General features: G+C 54.2%; 7 protein-coding genes across 7 annotated transcripts; 6 read left to right on the top strand and 1 right to left on the bottom strand.

The window, feature by feature from the left end:
* Nucleotides 1-108: 108 nt before the first annotated feature.
* On the top strand, nt 109-3,456 carry CAOG_04499 (cell cycle control protein). Its single transcript, XM_004348277.2, has 5 exons — nt 109-1,349; nt 1,453-1,781; nt 1,882-2,019; nt 2,146-2,468; nt 2,614-3,456. The coding sequence occupies exons 1-5, from the start codon at nt 620-622 to the stop codon at nt 3,359-3,361; spliced, it is 2,268 nt and encodes a 755-aa protein (XP_004348327.2). The 5' UTR covers nt 109-619; the 3' UTR covers nt 3,362-3,456.
* Nucleotides 3,457-3,833: 377 nt separating this feature from the next.
* On the top strand, nt 3,834-7,130 carry CAOG_04498 (glycosylphosphatidylinositol specific phospholipase D1). Its single transcript, XM_004348276.2, has 5 exons — nt 3,834-4,046; nt 4,213-4,261; nt 4,384-4,622; nt 4,756-5,698; nt 5,820-7,130. The coding sequence occupies exons 1-5, from the start codon at nt 3,900-3,902 to the stop codon at nt 7,070-7,072; spliced, it is 2,631 nt and encodes an 876-aa protein (XP_004348326.1). The 5' UTR covers nt 3,834-3,899; the 3' UTR covers nt 7,073-7,130.
* Nucleotides 7,131-7,802: 672 nt separating this feature from the next.
* Nucleotides 7,803-8,827, top strand: CAOG_04497 (hypothetical protein). Its single transcript, XM_004348275.2, has 3 exons — nt 7,803-8,192; nt 8,323-8,469; nt 8,588-8,827. The coding sequence occupies exons 1-3, from the start codon at nt 7,860-7,862 to the stop codon at nt 8,729-8,731; spliced, it is 624 nt and encodes a 207-aa protein (XP_004348325.1). The 5' UTR covers nt 7,803-7,859; the 3' UTR covers nt 8,732-8,827.
* A 252-nt stretch (nt 8,828-9,079) lies between these two features.
* Nucleotides 9,080-11,221, top strand: CAOG_08785 (hypothetical protein). Its single transcript, XM_011272113.1, has 6 exons — nt 9,080-9,758; nt 9,914-10,010; nt 10,295-10,334; nt 10,434-10,561; nt 10,649-10,748; nt 10,857-11,221. The coding sequence occupies exons 1-6, from the start codon at nt 9,132-9,134 to the stop codon at nt 11,002-11,004; spliced, it is 1,140 nt and encodes a 379-aa protein (XP_011270415.1). The 5' UTR covers nt 9,080-9,131; the 3' UTR covers nt 11,005-11,221.
* CAOG_08784 (hypothetical protein) lies at nt 11,176-15,657 on the top strand. Its single transcript, XM_011272112.1, has 9 exons — nt 11,176-11,405; nt 12,081-12,315; nt 12,419-12,863; nt 12,970-13,098; nt 13,246-13,945; nt 14,046-14,138; nt 14,215-14,430; nt 14,540-14,648; nt 14,745-15,657. The coding sequence occupies exons 1-9, from the start codon at nt 11,312-11,314 to the stop codon at nt 15,511-15,513; spliced, it is 2,790 nt and encodes a 929-aa protein (XP_011270414.1). The 5' UTR covers nt 11,176-11,311; the 3' UTR covers nt 15,514-15,657.
* A 63-nt stretch (nt 15,658-15,720) lies between these two features.
* Nucleotides 15,721-17,650, bottom strand: CAOG_04494 (hypothetical protein; the record flags this gene model as incomplete). The annotated part of the gene is made up of 6 exons (XM_004348272.1): nt 15,721-15,782; nt 15,897-16,043; nt 16,143-16,247; nt 16,387-16,485; nt 16,590-16,705; nt 16,947-17,650. 6 exons carry the CDS (start codon nt 17,648-17,650, stop codon nt 15,721-15,723), a joined length of 1,233 nt encoding a protein of 410 aa, XP_004348322.1.
* Nucleotides 17,651-17,926: 276 nt separating this feature from the next.
* On the top strand, nt 17,927-19,822 carry CAOG_04493 (transcription factor FET5). The gene is made up of 8 exons (XM_004348271.2): nt 17,927-18,012; nt 18,169-18,277; nt 18,482-18,563; nt 18,725-18,807; nt 18,911-19,154; nt 19,242-19,335; nt 19,449-19,577; nt 19,678-19,822. The coding sequence occupies exons 3-8, from the start codon at nt 18,514-18,516 to the stop codon at nt 19,786-19,788; spliced, it is 711 nt and encodes a 236-aa protein (XP_004348321.2). The 5' UTR covers nt 17,927-18,012; nt 18,169-18,277; nt 18,482-18,513; the 3' UTR covers nt 19,789-19,822.
* The last annotated feature ends 343 nt before the right edge of the window (nt 19,823-20,165 follow it).

The following is a 20,165-nucleotide window of genomic DNA, read 5'->3' as shown; positions in this document are numbered from 1 at the left end:
CGCATCGCCCGACTCGCGCCACGGCAGCCAACCACGCCGCCGGTCGCCGTCACCCGCTGGCAGTGGCAGTGGCAGTGGCAGGGCGGCCCAGCAGTCAGAACGCAGCGATCTCGACAAAAGGCGCGATGAGCCAGCCGCGAGTGCAGACGAGCGATCTGGTCGCAGCAGCCACCGACGCCGCCGCCGCTCATCTCGCCACAGCGACGACAGCAGCAGAAGCAGGAGCAGGAGCAGGAGCAGCCGCAGCCGCAGCCGGAGCTCCAGCGGGGAACGCAGCCGCAATGCAAAGGCAGCAGCAGACAATGGCGATCACTCGTCGTCGTCCTCCTCCTCCTCCCGGTGGAGGCACGATCGCCATGCAGACCGCGATGCGCGAGACTCGTCGTCCCGGAGCAGCTACCGCGATGACCCGTCGCGCTCTGGCAGCGGTCGAGCCCGGCACAGCGATCTGCAATCCGCGACGTCGTCGTCGTCGTCGTCGCGTCGTGATGATGGCCATCATCACCAGGCACGACCGGCGCCTGCACCTGTGGTGGCCGAGCCGTCGCTGAACAAGCGCACGACAGACGTGACGCTGGCACCGACCGGCGGCGTGTACATCCCGCCAGCGCGGTTGCGGATGATGCAGAGCCAGATGCAGGACAAGAGCAGCGTCGAGTTCCAGCGCATGTCTTGGGAGGCGCTGAAAAAGTCGCTGAACGGCATTGTCAACAAGCTCAACACGGCCAACATCCAGAACATTCTGCCCGAGATCTTCTCGGAAAACCTCGTGCGCGGGCGCGGTGTGCTGGCGCGATCCTTCATTCGCGCGCAGGCCGCGTCGCCCACATTCACACCCGTCTATGCTGCGCTCACAGCCATCATCAACACAAAGTTCCCTCAGGCCGGAGAGCTCATTCTCAAGCGCCTCGTGCTGCAGTTCCGACGCGCCTTCCGACGCAACAACAAGCAGGCGTGCATCTCGTCCACCCGCTTTATCGCCCACCTGGTCAACCAGCAGGTTGCGTACGAAATTCTCGCGTTGCAAGTGATTACGCTGCTGCTCGAGCGACCCACCGATGATTCCGTCGAGATTGCCACCACCTTTATTCGCGAATGTGGCGCCTTCCTCGCTGAAAACTCGCCTCGGGCGCTGGACGCTGCGTTTGAGCGTCTGCGAGCCATTCTGCACGACGGCAACGTCTCGCTTCGCATCCAGTACATGCTCGAAGTCATGTTTGCCCTTCGCAAGGACAACTTTAAGGACAACCCAAGCATTCCGGAGGGTCTGAGTCTCGTTGAAGACGAAGACCAAATCATGCATGTGATTTCTCTCGACGACGAAGAGTTGAATGCCGAGGAGCAGCTGGGTAAGTGCTTGAATTTTGCGTGAGTGGGGGGGTGTGGGTGTGAGTTGCGGGACGTGGGCGTTTCATCTCACCTTGCTCGTTTGCTTCCGCCTCTGGCGATTAGACATCTTCCGTGCCGATCCCAACTTCATTGCAAACGAAGAAAAGTACAAGAAAATCAAGGCAGAAATTCTTGGAGAGGACGACGATGATGAGGATGGTGACGACGAAGCCGAGAGCGATGATGAAGACGAGGAAAACGATGCCGAGAACATGCAGCAGCAGCAATCGCAAGCGTCAGAGCAGGTGCAGACCGACGTCAGCATTCTGGACCAGACCAGCGAAGAGGCCGTCAACCTTCGTCGTACCATCTACCTGACATTCATGAGCAGCGCCAGCTTTGAAGAGTGTGCGCACAAGCTTCTTAAGAACACCATTAAACCCGGCATGGAGGTATGTGGATTTATTGTGTGTTGCTGATGGACGGGTCGATGAATGTGGAGAAAGTGTTGTTGACCCCTTGTTGCCGTCGTGTTGCAAATCTTCCCTGCAGATGATTCTCGCGACAATGGTTGTCGAATGCTGCGGCCAAGAACGCTCCTTCATTCGCTTCTACGCCGACTTGGCAGAACGTCTGTGTCGCTTGCGAGGTGCCTTCTGTGAATCATTTGAGACTTGCTTCCAGGAATATGTAGGTTTTTTTTTTCTTTTTGTTTGCTTTCTTGTTCCGTTTTGTTTTTTTGTTTGATTTGGACGTGAGGTCGGATTTCACGTTAGACTACTTGCCTCTCACTGTGAACTACCCTTTTCGCACCAGTACAACACAATTCATAGGTTTGAAACGAACAAAATTCGCCACATTGGCCGGCTTTTCGCGCACTTGCTCTACACGGACGCACTGCCCTGGACTGTGTTTGCGAACGTTCGCTTGACCGAAGAGGACACCACCTCTTCGAGTCGTATCTTCTTGAAACAGCTGCTGCAAGAATTGTCAGATTATATCGGCTTGGCCAAGCTGAACGAGCGCTTCAAGATGGAGGCCCTCCAACCGTACATTGCTGGGCTCTTCCCCAAGGACAATGCCAAGAACATGCGCTTTGCCATCAACTTTTTCGTTGGTATTGGGCGAGGCGGTCTTGCGTACGTTTATTCGATGATGGAGTGGTTGCTGCGTCCGAATGGTTGTTTCCATTGTTTTTTCGCGTTGGATTGTTTTTGGCTCACCTTTTTTGTTGTTGTTGTTGTTTGTTGTGCGCCTCTCTTATGTCCCATCTCCCACTTTCAGAGACGATCTTCGTCATTACTACAACAACGCGCCAAAGATGATCATGCAAGCAGTCCCAGACCCCGAGCCACAGGCTGCCGCCGCTGCTGTCAGCTCGTCGTCGGACTCGGACTCATCGTCATCGTCGTCGGGATCGTCGAGCGGCTCTGATTCGGACTCTGATTCGGATTCGTCGAGCGGATCGTCTTCAGGGTCATCATCATCATCATCCAGCTCGGGCTCCGGCTCGGACTCGGAGTCCAACCACGACCCGAGATCTCGGTCGCGATCCAAGCGCTCCGACTCTCGCGAGCGTCCCAGTGCTTCTTCGCGCTCGTCAGACCGGCGCCGCGACGACAGCCGCACTCGCAGCGATTCACGGCGCGAAGACCGTCGTGATGATCGACGCGAAGATCGACGCGAAGATCGACGTGATGACCGTCGTGATGATCGTCGTGACGAACGTTCGCGCAGCGACGCCCGACGCGACGATCGCAGTGATCGTCGAGATGACCAAGGGCGCGATTCTCGCCGAGATGATCGTAGCGATCGTCGCGACGAACGTGACGGTCGACGAGACGATCGGGAACGAAGCCACGACCAACGCCGTCGAGATGACGACCGTCGAGGCGACCGGGATGAGCGTCGCAGTGACCGAAAAGACGACCGTGACGGCGCTCGGGACGAAGGACGCCGAGCACGAGAAAAGGATGACACTGAGTTGTCGACTCGCGATTCCAAGCGAGGGCGTTACGATGACGATCGTTGATCATTGTGAGTTGTGTTGCTCTTTGTTACAGTCTATCTCTGAGGCTCTTCATGTTGTGCTTGGTGTCATGTCACAATACATTTATCTTTTGAGCAGCTTGTCCGCCCGCCGATTTTTCATTTTTTGTTGACTTTGGAGTTAATTACGTGCGTGTGTGTTGACGTTATCATTGCAATCAGCTGCTCCAAGTGCACCAAGTGGGTGGAGGTTGGGTGGCGGACATAAGTTCGTGTTCCAATGGTTGTTCGCATTCGCGTCCCACCCCTCGCTTCCCTTCCCCTTTTTCGCTCGCTCCCACTTTTCTCGTGTCTCAAATCAAACTCGCTCTTGCTTCTCTGTGTGTTTGTCTATTTCGTTGTCACTGCGCAAGTTTTTTCGATTAAACTCCGTCGTCCCGTCGGCTGTTCGGCTGCTGTTCATTGCCAAGAATAACAAAATCCAATTTCCAATCCAATTTCAATTTCCAGTCCAATTTTCACTCCTTTTGCCTTCCTCTCCTTCTTCCTCTCCTTCTTCTTCTTCTCCTTCTTCGTCTGCGATGACGACGACGCTGGTGGTGCGCGCGCTGCTCGTGCTCTGCGTCGCTGTGGTCGCCGTGCAGGGCTGCGGCATCTCGACACACATTACGATCGCCCGCTACGCACTCGACTTTTTCGACCCCGTCGAGCATGAGGACTACAAACAAGTGAGTTTTTGAACCTGCTGCCATCCTGCATCACGACTTCTGCGCTCATTTCCGCAAAGCATCGACAGTCAGAGTGAGAGAGAGAAGGAGAACGAGAGAGAGAGAGAGCTAGAGAGAGAGAGACAGCAGCAATCCAATTTGACTCACAAAACCCCCCTCCTCATAGATTGCGCTCAAGCACCAGGACGCCTTCCAGGCAGGCAACCCTTACCCAGGTCGGTCCCCTCCACGACATGACATGCACTTTTTTTTGCTGCATTGCCTTGGCGGATGAAGAACCCAACTCAACCCAACTCAACCGCAAATCTCCAACTCACTCGCTCTAATCTCTCGACAGATGCCTACTACAACAGCCTCTGCTTCAAGGGCAACTTTGGCTACGTCTCGGAAGACACCCACTGGACGCCATTCATGAATGCCACGGCCAACTACATCCGCTCGGCCTACCCGCGCCCGTGGTCTGAGGCTGCAGAGAAGCTCGTCGCCTTCTACCTCGGCTTTGTCTCGCATGAGGTCGCGGACATTTCCTGGCACGCGCTGGGCATTCCGCAGGGCTTCCTTTCCACCATGGGCAACGTACGTCTCGAGATGCGGTGGCGACACCACGGGCGGTTGTGCCATTGTAGTTGTTTTGACCTTGTTTTGTTGTGTTGGCTCACTTCGTTTTGTACATCCCCCCCTCCCAAAAAACAAACTCAATAACACGCAGGAAAACTTCCATGGCAGCTTCAGTGCCGCTCACAGCGTTGGCGACGAGGGTGGCGACGTCGTGGCCAACTATGAGCTCCAGCTCAAGTTCATCTCTGAGATTGGCAAGTGGTACATTCCCGTGCAGGATTTGCTCAAGATTTACACCCAGCTCTATGGCGTCAACCCCATCAATGCCACTGTCGTCGAGGAGTGCACTGCCTGGCTCTTCCTCGGCCGTCTCGGCGAGCGCCTCGCGGTTGCCAAGGCCTTCCCCAGCTACTCGAAAAAGTCGCCCTTCCTCGTCGAGTCGTTCATGGAGTTCTTCCTCGGCGGCGTGTACGACATGGCTGCCTGGACGCAGCTCATCTGGAACAACGCCTCCATCCCCATGGTTGAGCGTGGCACCCAAACGTGCGACCTCAACAACAACCCGATGCTTGTTCGCTGCGCCGCTGCGGACGCCCACGATGTCCCCAAGTCTCCCAAGATGCCGCAGCAGGCCAACCGCCGTGCATGCGCCAACAGCCAGGGCTTTGGCGAACGTCTGCAGCGCGTCATTGAGCCCCGCAAGCTCTCGCTCTCCGACATCAAGATCTCGCGCACTGCCGACGGTGGCGCGTACCTGGAGCCCAGCGTCGAAGTCAAGGAGGCCCTGCGCGAGGTCGAGGCTATCATTCTCGCCGCAAAGGAAGAGGAGCTCGCTCGTCGCGAGACTGCGCGACAGGCCAAGGCTGAGGCGCTTGGTGCTCCCGCGTCCGGTCTGTTCACGACCTCGACCAACCACTCCCGCGTTGGCTGGGCCATGGCGTCCGGTGACTTTAACAACGACGGTATCGCCGATGTTGCTGTCGGCGCCCCCGGCACTGGCGAGGCTGGCAACGCCCAACATGGTCGCGTGTACATTGTCTACGGCGCCAAGGGAGATCTCCACAACGTTGATTTGAACGCTGCGGCCAACCTGAGTATGTGACTTGGAGGAATTGGGTTGTTTGTGCTGCGAAGCGTTTGTTTGCGCTTACGTTGGGTTGGGTTTTTTTTTTTCGTTATTTGTTTTGTTTTTTGTTTGCTTGTTTTCTACAATAGTCATCGACGGCCAGGACCTCTATGGACGATTTGGCAGCGCCTTGGCAGTCGTTGACTTGAACGCTGATGGCGTTGATGATTTGGCTGTCGGCGCACCCTCGGTCGGCGCTGGCGACATCATGTACACTGGCAAGGTCTTTGTGTTTTACGGAAAGAAGGGATCCACCCTGTCGACGACCGCTGGCACGGTCATCTCGGGCCAAGACACCTACCACAACCTCGGATGGCGTCTCGCTGGCGGAGATCTGGACTCGGACGCTCGCGCGGATCTCGTTGTCGGCGCCCCGTACGCGCCCGCTGGCGGAAACCAGCGAGGAGCCGTCTACGTTTTCCGCGCTTCGGCAAACCACGGCCAACAAGTCGAGTCCCTCACTGTGGCAAACGCCGACTGGACCATGACGGGCGAAATGGACAACGCGTGGTTTGGCTACCACGTCTCGGTCGAACGTTCGTCGCCCGAAACCAACTCCACAGGCGTGCTGCTGGTTGGCGCCCCTTCCACCCGCATCTGCGCTTCGTCGGGCTGCTCCTTCTCCGATTCGGACGTTCAGTCTGTCGGCAAGATTTTCGGCTTTGCTCCCGCCCAGTCGGCCTCCAACCCCATCTTTACGCTCGCTGGCGTTCAGTCGTTTGGCAAGCTGGGTCTCTCGGCTGCCATCGGCTCCCCTCTTGGCAGCTTCTCCGAGCCCCACCTGATTGTTGGTGCCCCGACGCAGACCGTTGAAGGCAAGATTGCTGGCATTGCCGACTCGCTCGACCAGGCTGGCGCCGTGTACATGATTCGCCTTGCAGACCTGCTTGGCAAGGCGCAGACGCTCAACCAAGTCACCCCCGCGCTGACCCTGGGTGGCGATCGCCGCTACGCTCGCTTTGGCTGGCATGTGGTTGTCGCGGACGTCAACGACGACCAGGTCGATGACGTGCTGATTTCGGCGCCCACCCGCACCGACGATGTTTCAGAGGAGCTGCTTGCCGGCGAGGAAGGTATCGTCTACGTCTTCCACGGCGGCGCCAAGTTCCCCACGGGCAACGCCACCTCCCACGACTGCGGGCTTCTTCCGCTGTACGAGCCCTGCCCTGGCCATGTCGCATCCACCGTCTTCCAGCCCAACGAGGCCGACTCGCGCTTTGGCGCTGCTTTCATTGCCGCGGACGTTGATGGCGACGGCAAGCGCAACGTTATCGTTGGTGCTGAGCGCAGCCACCAGGGCTCGTATCTCGGCGGCACCGTTGAGGTTTTCTTGAAGGATTGAACGCGCGTGTGTGTGCAGTGCGTATTTTGTTAATGAATGTGATTTACCACCAAGCGCACAGTCTCTTCCAGATTTTGTGTCATCGGACCTGAGCACGCAATTGTGCGGAACGGATGTTTCCTCGAGTATACGCGTACATGTCGTGAAGATAGTCTGACGATTGTGATGATTTCTTCCATTTGCGGTTAATGGTTTCGACTTCACTCCTAAAACAACATCCAAAAACGGTGAACTTGCTGTGTGCGCACTGTTTTTTGTTTCATGTTTCGCTCGCACTTTCTGACTTTTAGTGTGCCGCGACAGAGACAATCCACCGCACAATGCTATCCGACGTTTTGATTTTCATTGTCATTTGCGTGATCTGCATGCTCTTGATGGCTTCCATGCAGCCCGATCAAGCGATGACGACAGAGGAACTTTTAGCTGTTTCAATCTCAGAACTACTCAAAGGCATAAGGCCCGTGTCCATTGGCGTTTTTCACTTCTTCATGGTCCGGCCGTGGCGGTAATCAAGTCGAACGCTTCAATTCGTTGGGTCGGACTGTAAAGAAGCGAATCAAGGGAAGCACGTTACTGCTTGAAACTTCATGTTGAACCAAACAACAAAAAAAGAGCAAACTTTAGTCGTGCGTGACTTTGCATCTCCACAATGCAATACGCTATTGTACACTATTCGAATAAACCATGGTTGGGTTGTTGATTGACTGACTTTCGAGAGCAGTCTTCTGTAGAGCAAATCGCTTGTGTTACTGAACATCACATCGCATCGCAGAAATTTCGCTCAAGAATGGCGGCAATCTCGTCGCAGTCTCAGGCCGCCGCTGTCGGACGATCACTCGCGGTCGCAGCTGGCGGATTTGCAGCCTTGGCATCAGTTATGGGCAAGCTGGCCACACACTCACCAGCAGTCTCTGCGGCGGTGGCCGAGGGTGATGGCGCTGGCAGTTCTGCAGGTGAAACATGGTCGCACCTGATCGCGGCGCTGCTCCACCGAGGCGTCAGTCTCGCATGGCCGACATGGTGCGTATTGGCAACCTGGGCAGGATCTGTGGATTGGGCGCGACCGTTGTGTCCGTTGGATCAGGTCACCGATCAAGATTGCATTTCAATTCAGACAATGGTAGGTTTCAAACGCGAAACGCTGCTCAGATTCAGCACACGGCGTCCCAGTGACTGATGGCCCCATTGACACGATCTGCTTTATTTGATATTTGACACCACAAACCCTCGTCCCGTTCGCTTTTGGCCAGAGCAACATGCTGCAGACTGTCGTCGGATTTGCGCTTGTGATTCTCTGCAACGCGCTAATGTGGACACTGTTCTCCACTGCTCTATCCAAGTGCAAAACATCGCTCGAAGCGACTGCATTAAGCATGGTTTCCAACTTTTGCTTGTCGGTGAGTTGAATGCGTTTGTTCGCTTTTCTGTGTTTTGTTTTTGTTTTTGTTTTGTTCTGATATCCCAGATTACTGTCACCCGCTCATCTCTCGTTTGCCCGCTGTTGGTGTTGGGCAGGCCATCCTCGGGCATTTGTTTTTCAGTGAACCGCTGCCAGTACAGTGGTGGATCGGGACGTGCGCCATTTTGATCGGCGCGCTGATCATTTCGTCCGATCGTGACTCGACACAGCCGCCTCCTGCACCACGGCGCGAATCATGACAATAAAGCAAAAAGCAAATGTCTCGATAGTAACAAAGCAAAGTGACAAACCCGACCAGATCTTTCCGCGAATCTGAGAATCCACGGCACACCCTTCGCTTTTGACTTTTTCCAATGATCAACTCCTCCTCCCCCCCCCTCCTCCCGCTCTCCAACCTTGGCCGCTGCTGATGCGCGAATTCGGCTCCCAAACACGATGAATGAAACTGATTGAAAACAAAAGCAAACGAACACGTCAGACTTTAAAAAAACAAGCGAGTGTGAAATGCAAAAAAAGAAAAAAAAAAAAAACTCGCACTTTGTGTTTTTGAATCTTTTTGCATTTCGTTTCACACTCACTTCATTCACTCTTCATTCACTCTTCATTCACTCTTCATTCACTCACTTCATCCACTTCATCATGTTGAGCCGCCTCGCTCCGTCGTCAGCATCGGCATCGTCTGCGGCTGCCATCCGCACCAGCCTCGCTCGCATCGCAACGCTTGCCCAGCCCAGCAGCGGCAGCAGCAGCAGCAAGCGGTTTGCTCCGATCGCAATCCGCCACTTTGCCGCTTCGCCTCGCCTGTCCACCACCACCACCACCACCACCACCCCAGTCATGCGTTCCTTCAGCACCCGCGCGTCCGCTAGCATTGCGATGCAGCAACAGAACGCGCAGGGCCTCGACGCGCAGTCTGCGAAGGGCACCGCGACCGACATTCTGCCTCCGCCGCTGCAGACCCGCACAACCCCCGTCGAAGAGGAGGCGGTGCACTTCCGCATCAGCGATCAGGTTGCGCAGGCCGTTCTGCAGCAGCACGCACCTGCGACTGCGGGCGAGAAGGACTACCTGCTGCCCCACCGCATCTGGACCAAGGAGGAGCTCAGCCAGGTCGAGCTGACTCACCACAAGCCCGACAACCTCGTCGACTGGACTGCGTTCGCCGCCATCAAGTGCATCCGCCTCGGGTTTGACGTGCTCTCGGGCTTTGCGTTCGGCGAGCGCACCCCGGACAAGTGGCTCACCCGCATCATCTTCCTCGAAACGGTGCGTCGTTAGATCTAAGCGGCTCAGATTCGTGTTTGAAAACAGCCCCAAAATCCCATGGATTGCCTGTTTGATTGGAAGTTGGAGATTGAGCTGTTTGGTTGAGCGCCACTCACACACTTTGCGGTTTGTCCCGTTGGGATGGGGGGGCGTAGGTCGCAGCGGTGCCAGGAATGGTCGGCGCCATGATCCGCCACCTGCAGTCCCTCCGCCTCATGCGCCGCGACCACGGCTGGATTCACACGCTGCTTGGTAAGATGGCAAACTTTTCGTTGATGGGTTGGGACATGTGCTTGGGGAAAAACAGGAGGAGCGTTGGCGGTTTGTTTCCTCGCACTTTGAATGGTGCAAAGTCTTGGCATTCATTCATTGTTGATAAAAGTTCCCCCCGTCGAATTCGATTACGCGGTTTTTGTTTTTTGGTTGCTGCACATATGAAAACCACGCGTGCATATTGAGGCTTTGCTATTCGTTGGAAAGGTGCTGCCTTGGATGGCGAAAGGCTTACATTGACGATTGTTTGGTTGAAATAACAGAGGAAGCTGAGAACGAGCGCATGCACCTCCTTACCGCTCTGTAAGTAGGCCTTCAGATGCCACCATTCACTATCAAAGGTCTGCACTAACCCTCTGACGATTGTTCAACAACCAAAAACCTGAAACTGCTCGCTCGCAGGCAACTGAAGCAGCCCTCGCAGCTCTTCCGCCTGGCCGTGCTTGCAGTCCAGGGTGTGATGACCAACACCTTCTTCTTCCTGTACATTCTGGCGCCGCGCTTTGTGCATCGCTTTGTCGGCTACCTCGGTAACGCTTCGACGAGAGAGAGTGCAGCAGGCAAGGTCGCACGGCTTTGTCTCACTCTTCACAACCATATGATTGATTTTTGAGCAGAGGAGGAGGCTGTCTACACTTACACCAAGTGCCTTGACGACATCAAGACGGGCAAGCTGCCAGAGTGGAAGACGGGCAAGGCTCCTGAGATTGCGATCAAGTGAGTCGTGCTTGTGGTTGTCTTTTGTTTTGCTTCCAGTGGGCACTGGCTCATGTTCCAACAATTGTCCCACGCGTCTCTTGTTTTGTGTGGCTGACTGTCCGACAGCTACTGGAAGCTCGACAAGGCAGCGACGATGGAGGATGTCATTTACGCCATCCGCAGCGACGAAGCGCATCACCGCCTTGTCAACCACACCTTTGCCAACCTGCATCAGCTTGGCCAGTCTCGCAACCCCTACGGACCTGGCGAATAAAGACAAGCGCGATGAGTTTTTGTTTTCGAGTCAGACACGGACGCTTTGAACTGTTGAGCGCTGTCTCTGCGTTGCCTGTATTTTTTTTTTTCTGGTTTAATTCGTCGGAAACCGCCGCCTTGTCCGCCATCAATATTACAGTTGGGTTTTTTTTTGTGAGCACAACAACCGTTTGTTTGGGCTTCGATTCCATTCTTTCTTTCTTTCTTGTCTTTCCATTCTTTCTTTCCTTGTCTTGCTTTCTTTGCCGTTGTTTTTCGTTTGTGTTTTTTCTTCGTTTCAACCACACTTCCATTACACAAATCCAATGTCTGGCCTTGTCAAGCGCATGTCCAAGTCGCCAGGCGACATGCTCGTTGCACGCGCAGCCAAGGGCGACACGTACTCTGACTCGATTCAAGGTCGGTTTTCCTCTCTCTGAGCTCGGGTTGTGGCGTTGGGTTGAAGAGGGAGTGCGGTTGGAAAGCCAACGATGAGCATTTTCGAATTGGACCAGCGCAGTGTGCAGTGTGTCCTTCGCTCTCCTTCCTTGCTCTGTCTCCAATGTGTGCAGCATCAGCATTGCAGACGCGTCGTTCCGTCGCTCCGTCGGCGGGCGGTCGTCGTCGTTGTTGTTGTTGTTGCTGCAGCTTACATTGCATTGGCATTTTTTTAAAAAAAAAAAAAAAAAAAAAAAAGCCAAACTTGTAATTTTATTGTTTTGGTTTTGGTTTTTTTTTTTGGTTTTTTTTTGGAGTCGACGCAATGCAAAGTCGCAGCAACGCAAAGCAAAGCAAAGCGAACAAAGAGACGCGGCAGTTGGATGACAAAAGCGACAACAGAGCGCAGTGAGTGCCATTGTGATTGAGAGAGAGCGAGTGAGAGTGGAAAAGCATTCAAAAGTCGAATTGCAACCCCGCTAAAATCTTGCTTCGGCAAACCCCAACCCAACACTGCAGCAGCCCCACTGCATCCATTTGTAATTCACCCCGCCTTTGTGGTACCTCGCTCTCCATGCGATAACTTGATCGCTGTGGCAATGCAAAAAAAAAAAAAGACACCACTCATATCTCAACTCAATCTATTCTACCGCACAGCAATCCGAAGCCAGGAAGTCGAGCAGCTCAAGCTCTTCCAGCACCGCACGGAATCCAAGGTCGCATTCATGCAGGACGTCCAGGAGTTTCTCAAGAAGCGCGCCGAGGTCGAGCAGGAATATGCGCAAAAGCTCGACAAGGTCGCCGAAAAGTTTGCCCACAAGCTCAAGCACACCTCGTACGGTCGATACACGCTGCTGCACAACAACTCGTTGTCATCACCAGCTGACGGCAGGTATGCAGCTGGATGCTGTCCGTTGGCTGTTTTTTTGTTGGAGCAGGTTCTGGTTGTTTTGTTTTTGTTTTTCTGACTTTTGATTTCATTGGCGCCAATTCAGCGCAAGCCCACTCGTCATTGGTGCTGCTGGTGCGAGCCTCCCGAGTCCACTGGTATCGCCGACATCTCTCGAAAACGCTGTGCACCCGCAGACGCCGGTCGACGTCTGGACGGTGTTGATTGAGAATTGCCGCAAAACGAGTCGCTCGCGTGCCGCCTTGGCCACACGGTACGGCACTGAGCTGCTCGACTTTACAGCTGAAATGGAACGTGAGACAGTGGCTGGGGCGCGCCAGTGTCACGACTATGGTCTCAAGCTGCACGCCGAGCTCAGCGAGTCCTTGGCCCACCTCGAGACCACCGCCCACAGCTTCCACGGTCTCTCTGCAAAGGCTGCCAGTGCAAAAGCCAAGGTGGAGGACGCCAAAAAGAAACTCGAGTCGGGCTCTGTCAACAGCAAGATTATCAGCATGCTCGGCAAGAATGTCGAGAAGGAGTTGCACAAGGTACTTTCAAACAAGTCTTGGCGAAATGAGGGAGTTTTCGTTGATGGTGTTTATCGCCAGCGGTTCTGACGATCGTAACTGTTGTTCTTCTTCTGTAAAAAACCAGCGCGAGGACACTGCCGCCGTGCAAGAGCGCCGCGCATCCAACGCCTTCAACGACTACTTGTTTGCCATCGACGTGGCCAACGCTCACAAGAATCAATTCTTTGAACATGAGATTGTCGAACTGACTGCTGTGAGAATCTGTGGCGGCTTCGTTTCAGGCTGTTGCTTGACATGTTTAAGGGTTGTTTGTTGCTGTTTGCTGTTTGCTAATTTGCCTCCTTCTCCTTTTTGTTTTGTTCTTGTTTGCTTTGTTTCTTTTTTCTTCGCCTCATCGCAGCTGCACGACCGGTTCTACCACGAAAACATGAATCACTTTTTCAACGAATACGCGCACATTGAGGGTGAGTGCGCAACAGATTCCTCCAGCATGGTGCATTTGCTGAAGGTCTGCACCTCCAACATTGACGGCGTGGCGGAGCGCGAGGCGTACATGACCAACTACGCCGAGGCCTTCCGTGCGCCGGCCAACTTTGCTCTCGTGACCCCGTCAGACCATGCCCACTCTGAGATTATCGTGACTGACCTGACGCGCGAGAATCTGAAGGCTCGTCAAGAAAAGCTCTCTCAGCGCAGCGCGCAACTGGCTCTGCTTGAAGCCGAGTGCTCGCACAAACTGTCAGAGGTGAACGCTGGCGACCAAGAGCGCAAAAAGGCACTGTACGGTGCACATTTTGGAGCTGACAAGCACGCCGCTGCGAGCTCTGCAACCTCGACGTCGTCCTCAGGGACGAGTCCCTTGCCAGTGTCCCCGACCGCCTCGTCCTCTCGCTCGCGAAACACGACTCCGGCCCCGCCATCGACCCCGACGTACGTCGAGACCCACCTGACGAAATCGCTCTACACGGCTCAGTTGCTCAAGACGCAGGCGCAATTGCAAGTGCTCGGCCGTGTGCCATCGGACTCCATCATGGGCCCGTCCGATGCCAAGCGTCGTGCCACATTGAACCGCTCGAGCAGCACGAAAGGGAGCCCGAAGGGTGAGTTCCTGGTTTTATTTTCGGTTTTTTTTTTGTTTGTTTGTTTATTTTGTGTTGTGGGGTTTGGCCCCAATCTGACTCACCTCCCATGCCGAAACAGTCTTTGGAGTCGAGCTCGCTGATCACCTGCGCGTTGTTGAACGCTCCACTCCATTGCTTGTGGACAGCTGCATTGCAACGATTGAAGACTTTGGTACGTCCTGCGGACGTGCCACACTTGCCACCTTTGATTCGCATCCTAATCACATGTTTTTCGCCAACATCCACAGGCATTCTGCAAGAAGGCATCTTTCGGCTGTCTGGCAGCGCAGTGGCCATCAAGGAAATGCGTGCCTCCTTTGATCGCGGCCTCGATCCGCTCGTCAACGAAGAGTACTGCCAGCAGAACATTCATGCAGTTGCAGGTGTGCTCAAGCTGTACTTCCGCGAGCTGCCAACGCCGCTCTTCCCCTTCGAATTTTACGAGCCACTCATCAACATTATTCGTAAGTGTTGAACAGTTGAAAAAAAAGCCGGGATTTGAGGAAGGAAAGCGACCACCAACCGTCGTCCGTCCGCGAATACTAAACAATCATTCCATTTCATGAATTGTAGGCTACACGACGGATCACAAGAGTCGGGCTGTCTCGCTGCGCGAGTTGTTGAAAAGCCTGCCCAAATCCAACTTGCTCGTGCTCGAGCGTCTCTTCGACCTTCTTGTGCAGTACGTGTCACGCCCCCACTTGAAACGGCAAAATTGGGCGTGGTTGTGGCGTGCATGGAAGCTGACAGCTGTATTTGCGAACTTTGGCTTTGACAGAATTGCTCAGCAGGGCGAATTGAACAAGATGAAGGCGCACAACCTCGCCATTGTGTTTGGCCCGACCCTTATCCGCGCGCCTGCTGATAACCTTGCGGCAATGGTCGCGGACACTGGATCGCAGTGCCAGATTGTCAGCATGATCATCCAGGAGCACGCCTTCTTGTTTGGCGAAACAAACGAGTTTGTCGATCGTGGCGTCGACCAGCCAGACGAGACTGGCAAAGCGGCGCCAGGAGAGGAGGAAGAGCCGGTGGAGGTGTCGCGCGACGACGACGATGCGGATGTCGTGATTGCTGGTGTGCCGCCCGCCATCCCGATTGTGATTGAACCGAGCAGCATTAGCACTACTGCAAGCAGCAAGCCTGTGCCTGCCCGGCGATCTGCTGCAAGCTTTAGTAACGAGACTTCTCAGGGGGCCAGCACGTCCAAACCTACGGCTCGGTTTATCGATCCCAAGGACGAGGAGAACGGAGAACCGGTGCCATCGAGCCACGAAGCTGGGCCTGAATCGTTCCCTCCACCTCCCACCGAGCAAGAATTGTCAGCCTCCAGCTCGCAAGAGCAGGAAGCACCGGCACCGCCGCCACCAGCACAGGAAGTTCCGGAGGCGCCTGCTCCAGAGGCGCCAGCTCCAGAAGCACCAGCTTCCAGTGAGCTTCCTCCACCGCCGACGCCGTCCGTTTTGCTTCCCGCCGAGGAGGCTGGGTTGGCGCTGCCTGCTCCTCCAACCGAAGAGCAATTGCATTCGAGCGAGGGATCATCCTAAGCAACGCCCGTCGTGGTGGATTTAGAAAGGCGTCGTGGTGGTGATGAGCTCGTTTGAGACGATTTCCGGTTCTGCTTGTAAATGTTGCGTATTCGTGTGTTGGAGTTGTGTAATTCGAATGTCAATACATCCGATCAGATGAGATTGTTATGAATACAGCTCCAAAAAGCAGATACAAAGTAAAACTTACCTCTGAAAAGAGCATAGCTAGTGTCCGTAAACGCGGTGGGGTTTTATCTGATTCGCTCCACTCGTTGATTGATGCGAGGCTAGATTCAGATGCAAGCTCTACTACAAGAATCAGCCAATAAAACAGACTTGTGAACAAAAAAATGAACTGGCAAGCTTGTTTGATGAAAACGCAAAGCCAGAGTCGAACAAACCGTGGTGCGGCATCGTAGGCAAGAGGGAAACCATGATGGTCAGTGCGATAATTTTCAGCTCGTGATCAATGTCATCGGAGTTGGTCAGGCAAGGATCCAGCAATTGCGGCAGGTTTTTGTCCATCATGACTTTTTGGACTCTTGGATCTGTCGCGACAAATGCGCTTTTGTTCAGTGAGGCACTGTTGCATATGATCAGACCACAACACCTGCACCTAGGCGCCTCTCAAAAGTACTCTGGGTTACCGAGGCACAGGTTGCACAGCCCGCCCAACGCAAACTGCTGGAATTGGAGCTGTTCGACCGCGGTGATTGCGCCAGGCCTGAGCGCAGGCGGTGACTGAACGAGATCTGCAAGTCATGAAAGCAAGGTCAGGTTGACATTGTGTCGTTTTTCACAGTTTCTGAGACTGAGGCAGCTCCACGCCCACTTTGTGTCATTGAGCAGGAGCGCTGATTCGCCCAACCCCACCCCCGGCTCGGCTCTTACCAATCAATGCATCCGGAACAGCCAGTCGCACGAGATGGTCGTAGTTGATGGGATCGTAGGCAAAGTTGGCGAGATTGGCGAGCACCTGCAGTCTGGCCTCTGCAACCCAGCGTCAGATTCAGCTCGCGCTCGCTCACTCCGATCGTCCATTCTAACAATAAGAGAGACGGAGAGACAACTTTGTCAGCTTCGCCATCGCTCACCCGGAGTCGTGGATGCCGCGCGCAGCTCGCCGACGAGCGCCTGCAAGTACTCGAATCGCGGCAGTGCGCTCGCAGGCGTTTGTCGACGCAGTTGTTCTGGAGTAGAATACATGACGCTAATAAAGACTGAATGGATGATTGGATTGATCAAAAAGGCGAGGATGAGGTTGGCTTTGGATAGCTTTTGCTCAGAGCCGAAGGGGAAATCCAATTCAAAAATATTAAGCTCGGAAACAAACAAACACGCACGCATGACCACTGCACACCCAATCCAACCACACACAAGCCAATCCAACCACACACAAGCCAATCCAACCACACACAACGGGGGCGGGTTGTTCCATTCGGTTGCGCTACTTTGCCGCGGATGTCGATGAACCGCTACTGCTGCCACTTGCGCCGCTCCCTGACTCTTGCTTGGCATCAGCGTCGCGCTGCTTGTGCTCTGCGAGCAGCTGCGCACGGTACGCTTCAACGCGGGCCTCGAGGTTTTTGCTGTGGTTTTCAAATACGTCGAGGACGGCTCCGAGCGCGTCGAGCTGGCGGTTGAGTTCGGCGACTTCGAGCGAGTCTTCGTCCTCGACGTCCTCGTACTGGTCATCGTCGTCATCGTCGTCGTCGACGTCGTCGTTTACATCCACATCCTCATCGTTGTCTTCGTCGCCCTCGTCGTCTTCGTCCTGGTCTGCTTCGTCCTCGAGGTCCATCGCGTCCAGCGCGTCCATTGCCTCGAGCGCCTCTTCGTCTGGCGGCAGCATGCCTGACATGACAGCCAGCTGCATGGCCAGTTGCCTCCGACTCTGCTTGGGCTGCAGCTTGTTGAGCTTGGGTTTGGTCTCGGGTTCGTCGGACGTGAGGTTGCTCGTTGTCGCGGTCGAGTTTGTTCCAGCTCCAGCGCCAGCTCCAGCTCCAGCTCCAGCAACTGTGCCATTGCTGCGTTGTTGTGCAGTGTCTTGCGTTGATGCATCGGCTTCCGACGAGTCCGAGCTCGACGTGGAGTTGTTCGTCGTCGGCGGCGTCAAACGCAGCGAACCGCCAAACTTGTTCATCAGCGACGGCATTGTCGTGCTTGTCCTTATGTACTGAGTCGAGTCGAGTTGAGATGAGTTGAGAGTGTCAGTTGTTGTAGAAGATGCCAACGAACAAAAAGGGGGCGGGGGTTTGAGCTCGGTTTGGCGGAGCGCTGAGTTTGGACCTGGGTTTCTGAGACGGGACGTTGTGGACTGCGCTTCCTTACTTACACGCCAAAGCATCCAATCTCAATCTCAATGACAGCTTATTTATATTCCATCACGCATGTTTGAGTCGCTTATTTGTTCGATTCTCAGTCCAAGTCTGTTTCTTTTCTTGTTGGCTCAGTCTTTTTGCTAACGTTGAGATGCGCTTCGGTCACTTTGTCGTCGGTCCCGCTGGCAGTGGCAAGGTACGACTCCCATTCGGCACTCTACCAATACAAGCTCTCCCTCTCAGCTTGATATCCGGCTCGGCGTCTCAGTGCTGAGTGGTGCCGTGTTCAATGCGACAATGTATACATGTGCTGTACTGACTGAACTGAGCTGACGCTTGGGGGGGGGCCCAGTCGCGGCTGTGCTGCAAGCTGGTCCAGCACGCACAGACACTTGGAAGGACCATCCACGTCATCAACCTCGATCCTGGCGCAGAGACCTTTGACGTTGCGCCGTCGTTCGGTGAGGGTCGCGTTTTGGGTTGTCAATTCTCAGACTATCATCGTATCATCATCATCATCATGTCATCATGTCATCATGATCAGATCAAGGAATATCAAATGTCACCATGGTCATCATTCAAGTCGTCAAGCATCAAAACAACAAGCGAATATCATCCAGATCGAAAGGCTCACTTGTGCTGTCGTCGAACTTTAACACAAACAGACATTCGCGAATTCATCACCGTCGCAGACGTCATGGAAGAGTGCCAACTGGGTCCAAACGGAAGCCTCATCTATTGCATGGAGTGAGTGGTTGTCGCGAATTGTCCGACCTGCCGGCAACCAAACTTTTGTTGTCGGTGGGCGCGAGTGAGTGCTTTGAAAATGAATTTTGCACTCATGTGCCACAACCCTTGACAACCCCCACCCTCCACCCCGGCCCATTGGACTCTTGCTTGCTTGGAAGATGGCTGCTCAATCACATCACCTACTTGACGGACGAGCTGGACGGATACGCAGACAACTCGTACTTTTTGTTTGACTGCCCCGGTAAAGTAGTAGCAGTTCAGGTTGACAGGCCCCCCCACAAGTGTCGCGCTTGGGTCTCACTGACAAATCCCCAACTGGTGTGCGTGTATGGGTGTGCATGCAGGCCAAATCGAGCTCTACGTCCACTTGCCGATTGTGCCTCGCATTGTCCAGTTGCTCGACCAACGCTTTGTGCGCTCCGCAACAGTCTTCCTGCTCGACTCCCAATGTGTGAATGACATTCCAAAATACGTGTCGGGCGCGCTTTCTGCAATGACTACAATGCTCAACATGGGGCTACCGCAGCTGAACATTCTCTCCAAGCTGGATTTGTTTCAGCAGCCCTTATCGCGGTTGCAGCTGCAACGGTAGGCGTAGATATTATGGCATGGGATGCATAGGTATGAGTGCCTGAAGACTATCTTTGATGCTGACTCGCCTTTGGCATTGGTCAGGTTTTTGGATGGCGACGTGACAACGGTGATGCAAGCTGCCAACCACGCCATGCCAGCCAAGTTTAGACGGCTGAATGAGAGGATTGCGCCAACGGTAAGAGCTCCTGGCCGAGCAGTGCTGGTTGAATGCGCCTTGGTCTGCAATTCTCATTCATTCTTTCGCCATTTGGTTTGTTTTTTTTTTCTGTTGTTTCAACTTTTGAACAGTTGGACGACTATGGGCTCCTTGGCTTTCTACCACTAAATTACCTGGACATTGACACACTAGAGAGGGTCTTATATCAGATGGATGCGATTGTGCAGCATGGAGACGAATTGGAACCGGCGGGCAAAGATGTAAGGCTTCTGTTTTGAACCTGTCGTGGTTTTGGAAGCAGAATCGCTGATTCGTCTAACGCGGCTTTGCTTTGTCGCTGTGTTTCTGTCTGTGGTACAGCTGCGGGAGGAACGAGATGAAAGCCAGGAACTTTTCGAGGCAATGCAGGGAAACAAGGATGACATGATTCGCGAACTGTTGGAGCGAAGACCAAACGACCCAACGGCATGATGTCTTTCCATGAATAAACTAGTTCTACGGGCCATTTGTTTTGTGCAGATAGGATCTAAAGCGCGAGTTTGGAAAGTGACAAAAATGCAAAATGCGCTGTCCCCGACTCGGGTTTACCAGCATCGGAATTGTCGGATGGCTGACTCGCGTTTTCCTAGTGGTTTGCTGTATTCATGAAGATCGGGTGGGCTTCTCCAACGTCACTACAGCCTTTCGTCGTCAAAGAATCAAAAAAGCAGGTCGCTGCCTCTTCCACTTTTCTTTGTTTTTTTTTGTTGTTGTTTTTTGTTTGGAATGCGCACTGGACTTTGATGATGCATTGCAAACCAAGTGTATCCAATGTCACGATTGATATTCCGAACGCACAGCTCAAAGTG

The sequence above is a fragment of the Capsaspora owczarzaki genome, assembly GCF_000151315.2.
Source record: "Capsaspora owczarzaki ATCC 30864 unplaced genomic scaffold supercont2.6, whole genome shotgun sequence".
Classification (NCBI taxonomy): Eukaryota; class Filasterea; order Ministeriida; family Capsasporidae; genus Capsaspora; species Capsaspora owczarzaki.
Note: the sequence above shows the minus strand (reverse complement) of the source record. Positions and strands in the feature narration are given on the sequence as shown.

Excerpts from the sequence above, each read along its gene's own strand:
- CAOG_04499 (XM_004348277.2), top strand. The coding sequence starts at position 620 with ATGATGCAGAGCCAGATGCAGGACAAGAGCAGCGTCGAGTTCCAGCGC. Across the intron at positions 1,350-1,452 it reads GAATGCCGAGGAGCAGCTGG|ACATCTTCCGTGCCGATCCC; the intron begins GTAAGTGCTTGA and ends TCTGGCGATTAG. Across the intron at positions 2,469-2,613 it reads ATTGGGCGAGGCGGTCTTGC|AGACGATCTTCGTCATTACT; the intron begins GTACGTTTATTC and ends TCCCACTTTCAG.
- CAOG_04498 (XM_004348276.2), top strand. The coding sequence starts at position 3,900 with ATGACGACGACGCTGGTGGTGCGCGCGCTGCTCGTGCTCTGCGTCGCT. Across the intron at positions 4,047-4,212 it reads AGCATGAGGACTACAAACAA|ATTGCGCTCAAGCACCAGGA; the intron begins GTGAGTTTTTGA and ends CCCTCCTCATAG. Across the intron at positions 5,699-5,819 it reads GAACGCTGCGGCCAACCTGA|TCATCGACGGCCAGGACCTC; the intron begins GTATGTGACTTG and ends TTTCTACAATAG.
- CAOG_04497 (XM_004348275.2), top strand. The coding sequence starts at position 7,860 with ATGGCGGCAATCTCGTCGCAGTCTCAGGCCGCCGCTGTCGGACGATCA. Across the intron at positions 8,193-8,322 it reads GCATTTCAATTCAGACAATG|AGCAACATGCTGCAGACTGT; the intron begins GTAGGTTTCAAA and ends GCTTTTGGCCAG. Across the intron at positions 8,470-8,587 it reads TTTCCAACTTTTGCTTGTCG|GCCATCCTCGGGCATTTGTT; the intron begins GTGAGTTGAATG and ends GGTGTTGGGCAG.
- CAOG_08785 (XM_011272113.1), top strand. The coding sequence starts at position 9,132 with ATGTTGAGCCGCCTCGCTCCGTCGTCAGCATCGGCATCGTCTGCGGCT. Across the intron at positions 9,759-9,913 it reads GCATCATCTTCCTCGAAACG|GTCGCAGCGGTGCCAGGAAT; the intron begins GTGCGTCGTTAG and ends GGGGGGGCGTAG. Across the intron at positions 10,562-10,648 it reads TCGCTTTGTCGGCTACCTCG|AGGAGGAGGCTGTCTACACT; the intron begins GTAACGCTTCGA and ends ATTTTTGAGCAG.
- CAOG_08784 (XM_011272112.1), top strand. The coding sequence starts at position 11,312 with ATGTCTGGCCTTGTCAAGCGCATGTCCAAGTCGCCAGGCGACATGCTC. Across the intron at positions 12,864-12,969 it reads TCGAGAAGGAGTTGCACAAG|CGCGAGGACACTGCCGCCGT; the intron begins GTACTTTCAAAC and ends GTAAAAAACCAG. Across the intron at positions 14,649-14,744 it reads CTCTTCGACCTTCTTGTGCA|AATTGCTCAGCAGGGCGAAT; the intron begins GTACGTGTCACG and ends TGGCTTTGACAG.
- CAOG_04493 (XM_004348271.2), top strand. The coding sequence starts at position 18,514 with ATGGAAGAGTGCCAACTGGGTCCAAACGGAAGCCTCATCTATTGCATG. Across the intron at positions 18,564-18,724 it reads AGCCTCATCTATTGCATGGA|ATGGCTGCTCAATCACATCA; the intron begins GTGAGTGGTTGT and ends CTTGCTTGGAAG. Across the intron at positions 19,155-19,241 it reads TCGCGGTTGCAGCTGCAACG|GTTTTTGGATGGCGACGTGA; the intron begins GTAGGCGTAGAT and ends GGCATTGGTCAG.